This window comes from Chiloscyllium plagiosum, chromosome 26 (assembly GCF_004010195.1).
Source record: "Chiloscyllium plagiosum isolate BGI_BamShark_2017 chromosome 26, ASM401019v2, whole genome shotgun sequence".
Classification (NCBI taxonomy): Eukaryota; Metazoa; Chordata; class Chondrichthyes; order Orectolobiformes; family Hemiscylliidae; genus Chiloscyllium; species Chiloscyllium plagiosum.
In genome coordinates this window covers 47540963-47546397 of record NC_057735.1, presented here as the reverse complement: position 1 = coordinate 47546397, position 5435 = coordinate 47540963, and the positions used below count along the sequence as shown (strand labels likewise).

The following is a 5435-nucleotide window of genomic DNA, read 5'->3' as shown; positions in this document are numbered from 1 at the left end:
ATGAACACCAACTAGCCACGAAACGACACGACCAGCTATCCTTAGTAGCCACACACGCAGATGACAAGCAACATGAATTTGACTGGGACGACACTACTATTATAGGACAAGCCAAACAGAGAACAGCCAGGGAATTCCTAGAGGCATGGCACTCATCCACAGATTCAATCAATAAGCACATCGACCTGGACCCAATATACCGACCACTGCAACGGACAGCTGGAACTGACAACCGGAAGTGGCAGATTCAAACCACTACAAATCCCAGAGGAAAGATCCCAGAGACAGAAGCGCTTCACAGGAGGCTCCCAAGCACTGAGGATGTCACCTAAACAGGGGACGAAATGTCTGCAACACAAATTCCCAGCTCGGCGAACAAAACCACAACAACGAGCACCAGAGCTACAAATCTTCTCACAGACTTTGAAGTATTCATGAAGTTGTACAGGTCTTGGTAAAGTGATACCTGGAGTGCTGTGTTCAGTTTATGTGTGAGAAAGGATGGATTGTGCTAGAAGCAGGTTATGCGGGGATTCTCTCGAATCATTTCTGCGATGTTGAGTTTACCTAATGAAGAGTGATTTGGCTTGTTGGGCCCGTTTGTTGGAGTCTAGAAGAAGTAATCTTATTGAAATGTGTGAAGATCCCAAGGGGGACTTGAAAGGGTGGATACTAGGAGTATATTTCTTTTTGTGGGGAGACTAGAACTAAGAGATAAAGCTGAAAAATAAATCACCTCTCTTGGAAAGTGGAGATGAGGAGAAATGTTTCTCTCAGGTGGTTGTTAATTTGTGCAATTCTCTTCCCCAGAAAAGCAGTAGAGGCTGAGTCAGTGAAGATTCAAAGTTTAATTTGACAGATTTTTTGATAGACAAGGGAATCAAGAGTTGCAGGGCAAACAGCAAAGTGCAGCTGAGGCCACATCAGATCAGCCAGGATCTAAGCAGAGCAGACTTAAGAGTTGAATGACTTGCTCTTGCTCCAACATCATACATTCCTAATTTGATCCTAGCCTCTCAATACAGACTATTCACATGGTTCCCTATGGAGCCCTGGCCAATGTTTCATCTCCCTATCCCATGGCTGCACCAACTTAGCTCAGCAATCCAGCCTGGTTTCCTCACCGCTACAGACTCAGTGCTAATGTAGTTCAAGAACTAAATCACAAGACCAAGAGACATAGTTTCACTAAACTGCTTAATGCTTCCAGTCTAAGATCAACCACATAGCCACAAAAGCCAACTTCTGTTCTAAATGTACTGCAGGTTCAGCTCAGAGGGCTTTTATCTCACAATCAGATTGTCATATCATAGAGTCTAACTCCTACACAAAGTCAAGACTTTCTTTTATTTACTCATGGGATGTGAGGCCTCACTGGTTAGACCTCCTCACAATTCAGGACAGTGGCAGAGTTCACTATTGACCGGGGTCCCCAGATCACCTGAAAAATAATGCCATGTGATCTTTTATGCCCACCTGACAGGGTCTCAGTTAAACAGTTACTTTGAAAGGGGTCATCTTTGAGCAGTGCACCAAACCCTCTATACAGCCTTGGAGCAGGAGTCTGTATTCTGTGCTCAGTTTTAACTAGTGCAGACATGTATTGACTTCAAAATCTCAGGGAAAAGACTGCTAAAATGAAGGGAGTGGGCTAATCAGTTAGTCCAGGTTGGGGGACTCGATATGGAGTGAGAAGGAAAAGTCATGTTTAGCATTTCTCAACTTTTCTAAACTGTACACATCACAGGTCCAGCCACAAAGGCTAGTGCAACCACAACGACCCCTTTCAGCTTACCAACATTGCCGATGCTTCAGTATTTCCTATGGTCTCTGCTAAGATTACAAAACTGGGGCCAGATCTTCTACATCTCTCACCAACCCTTGTAAGTGCACTGAACCTGTTTAAACACACCACATTCACCTCAAAGTGACTGTGTGGCTAAACATCAGTTCCTCAGAGTCTCCAGATTAGTCCCTACCTTCCTCAATTGCCATATAGACTCATGTAAAGATAAATTTCCTGTAAAATATGACCATATAGTTTCTGGCCTTACAAAACCCTAACTTTTCATGGATCCAGTGTAAAAGACAACCTGAGCTTTTCAAGGGGTCAAAAGCCTGGGGGTGTAAAACATTTCAGAACCAAAATATAAATGATGGTAATGATTCCGGTTCATTGTAAGTTTATAATTACATGAAAATGACAATTCGGAATTCAAATCAAAACATTTCTACGTTTATCTTTTGTTTCTATTTGTTCAAATATTATAATTGCCAGATAATAAACGATAACTAACAGGAATTCTTTCACATTGACAGTTTTTGTTTTAATCCATTGCTTATCCAGTGTTTATTTGATTTCACTTGGGGCTCCCATCAACCCCTTCCTGAAAAACTGCTCTAAAAAGTGATTTAATACAAAATTATAGAAGGTTACACAGCCTAGAACTGAAGGAGAGTCATAACAGACTTGTTTCTCTCACCACAGATCTGTTAGACTACTGAGTTTCTCCAGCATTCTCTGTGTTTATTTCAGGTTTCCAGCAACCACGGCACTTTACCTGTATTCTCACACTGCCCCTCTGTAGAGGGGGCCTGTACCTGGTCAGTTACAGTTCTGGCTGCCAACCACCCATTCAAACTGAACTGGGTCAGATCTCTTCTTACCCCAATGAAGCCGGCTCTTCCCCAGTTACATTTTCTCACTCTGAACTGTTTTTGTTTGTCCTTTTTTATAACTAACCCAGATCTAAATCAATGCTGCCTAAATATTCCTTCACTGACACTTAATTCACCTGGTCCACTTCATTCTTAAAAACCAAGTCTTGCAGTGGCTCCTTTCACTGGACTGGAAACATACCACTGAAATTAACCTACCTCAACACAGACCAAAGACTCTTCTCCCTCTCTGTCCTTTACAATGCTACTATCCCAAACTATATACAAATAGTCCTTCCTTACAACCACTTGACCATTCTAGCACCTTGCTGTAATTTCCTTGCAAAAGTATTCTTTTTGACTTCAGTGTACACAGTAATCCGATTTCTCCTTCCTGACACATCCCACATTCATTTTTAAACATAATGGAGGATGTGGACTCAGGAAACAGGATTTTAAGTGCAAGAATTCCATAAATTGGAACAAATGTAGGAACACTGAGGCATATCTTAATGAAAGCCCATTGGGCCCAATCACTTTCCACAGAGTGTCCTCCTGCTAGACAACCTCAGGGAGATCATTTTCAGTTTTCAGCCATCATTACTGAGCAATCATTTTAAGAGTGCAGTTTAATGGCAGCCTTGGCATGATAATTATAAGTCCATGCACTTTCAAGGCTATGTTTGGCAATGTCAAAATGTTGTGAACACAGCTTTAAAATCCCCTGAGGGCTCCAATACTCACCGCTGCTGAATCTCCTCCGGCCTGGGAATCAGATTTCTCCTCCAGGAGTTCGGTTAGTTCAACGTCATTTCTATGACTGACATTGTTGGAGTCTCCACACACTTCACTCGGTGCCCTTTGGGCAGGCATGGATGCTGCAGACAGAGCCTTCTCCTTCAGAACCTGGGGAAGGCTAAGGCAAAACACCAAACTTATGTAAGGAAGAACATAAAGACAGTCCTGAGACCTTGCCACATCCGCTCCTCCTGCAGACTGTGTACACCCTACTCTAGATGGAGCCTACCCCACCCATTTAATATCCATCCACCCTCACTACTTAAACCAACTCTCCACACAAAGCAGCATATTCAGATCTGGGATAATGACTGGGACTTGGCTATTTCAGCCAGTCAGTGTCAGCAACAATCATTTGCAGGAAGATTAACCCTTTAGGATAAATAAACTTTCCTCTCACCCAAACACTTAACTCAGGTCGAATCACATTTCGAAGATTGCTCAAACTTGTTCTCATTTCATTCTGTTGGCCTTTCCCCACACCTAATCGCTGCAATCTGCAGCCACACAACAACTCGCTGAGATCTCCGCGTTCTTTCAGCTCTGGCCTCTCATGTTCCCAGCACTGATGGTTATATCTATCTGGGCCGTAGTCCCCAAGCTCCTCCCTTGTGGAATCTTTCTGCTCCCTTAAAATTCTCCTGAAGCCTACATCTTTGACCAAGCTTTGTGGTCACTTTGCCCTCATCCCCTTCCTTGGCTCAGAAGCAACTTTGGCTGGATTGCATGTCTTAGGATATTTGCCGGTGATAAGAGTGCAAACTGTTGTTGTGAAATAGCAACTTGGTATCAATTTAGATATTCTCTCTCTCTTGTGCTCTCTGTCTCACAAATCTACACCCCCCCCCTAAATCAATGATCTGTATCTTTTATCTCTGTACTGCATTCTCTACCCGTTCAGCTTTATTGATCCCAGAGTCTTTCCGCTGTTTGACTTCAAGCAGTCCCCTCAGCTTTTTCCCCTTCTTTTCCCTGACACCTGTCATTGAAGTACTTAAGAAGTAGTCAAGTGTACTTCCCATTCAATAATGATCAGGCTAACTTTCAATATGGGCTGACGAATGGCAGATGGAATTTAATTTAAATAAATGTGAGGTGTTACATTTTGGTACGGCAAACTGGGGCAGGACTTATACAGTTAATGGTAGGGCCCTGCAGAGTCCTGCCGAACAAAAGGGCAGCACGGTGGCACAGTGGTTAGCACTGCTGCCTCACAGCATCAGGGACCTGGGTTTGATTCCAGCCTCAGACGACTGTCTGTGTAGAGTTTGCACATTCTCCCAGTGTCTGTGTGGGTTTCCTCCGGGTGCTCCGGCTTCCTCCCATGCTCCAAAGATGTGCAGGTTAGGTGAATTGGCCATGCTAAGTTGCCCTTAGTGTTCAGGGTTTAGGTTAGGTGCATGAGTTAGGGGTAAAATGTACAGCAATAGGGTAGGAGAATGGATCTCGGTGGGTTCCTCTTTGGAGGGTCGGTGTGAGTTTGTTGTGCCAAATGGCCTGTTTTCACACTGCAGGGATTCTACAAAAAGAGACCGAGGGCTACAGGTGCACAGTTCCTTGAAGATGGAGTCGGAGGTAGACACGGTAGTGAAGAAGGTACTGCGCACACTTGCCTTCATTGGTCAGAACACTGAATATGTGAGTTGGGACGTCATGTTGTGGCTATACAGGACATTGGTAAAGGCTACCTTTGGAATATTTCAGTTCTGGTCGTCATTCTATAGAAAGGATGTTGTTAACATGGAACGATATACAAAGGATGTTGCTTGGATTGGAAGGTTTTTTTGAGGTATAGGGAGAGGCTGATTAAGCTGTGGCTATTTTGCCTGGAGCACCGGAAGCTGAGAGGTGATCTTAAAGAGGTTTATAAAATCATGATGGGCATGGACAGGGTGAATAGCCAAGGTCTTTTCTCCAGGGTAGCAGAGTCCAAAACTATGGCATAGGTTTAAGGTGAGAGAGGAAAGATTTAAAAAGGG

At 43.7% G+C, this 5435-nt stretch overlaps 1 protein-coding gene across 1 annotated transcript in view; it reads right to left on the bottom strand.

Annotated features, from left to right (window-relative positions):
* Window positions 1-3574, bottom strand: part of LOC122563324 (adiponectin receptor protein 1-like) — a 10777-nt gene extending 7203 nt beyond the window's left edge. The window contains exon 1 of the mRNA XM_043717057.1: window positions 3403-3574. Within this exon, the coding sequence (XP_043572992.1) occupies window positions 3403-3531 (129 nt within the window). The 5' untranslated portion in view covers window positions 3532-3574. The remainder of the gene's footprint in view (window positions 1-3402) is intronic.
* Between the last annotated feature and the right edge of the window lie 1861 nt (window positions 3575-5435).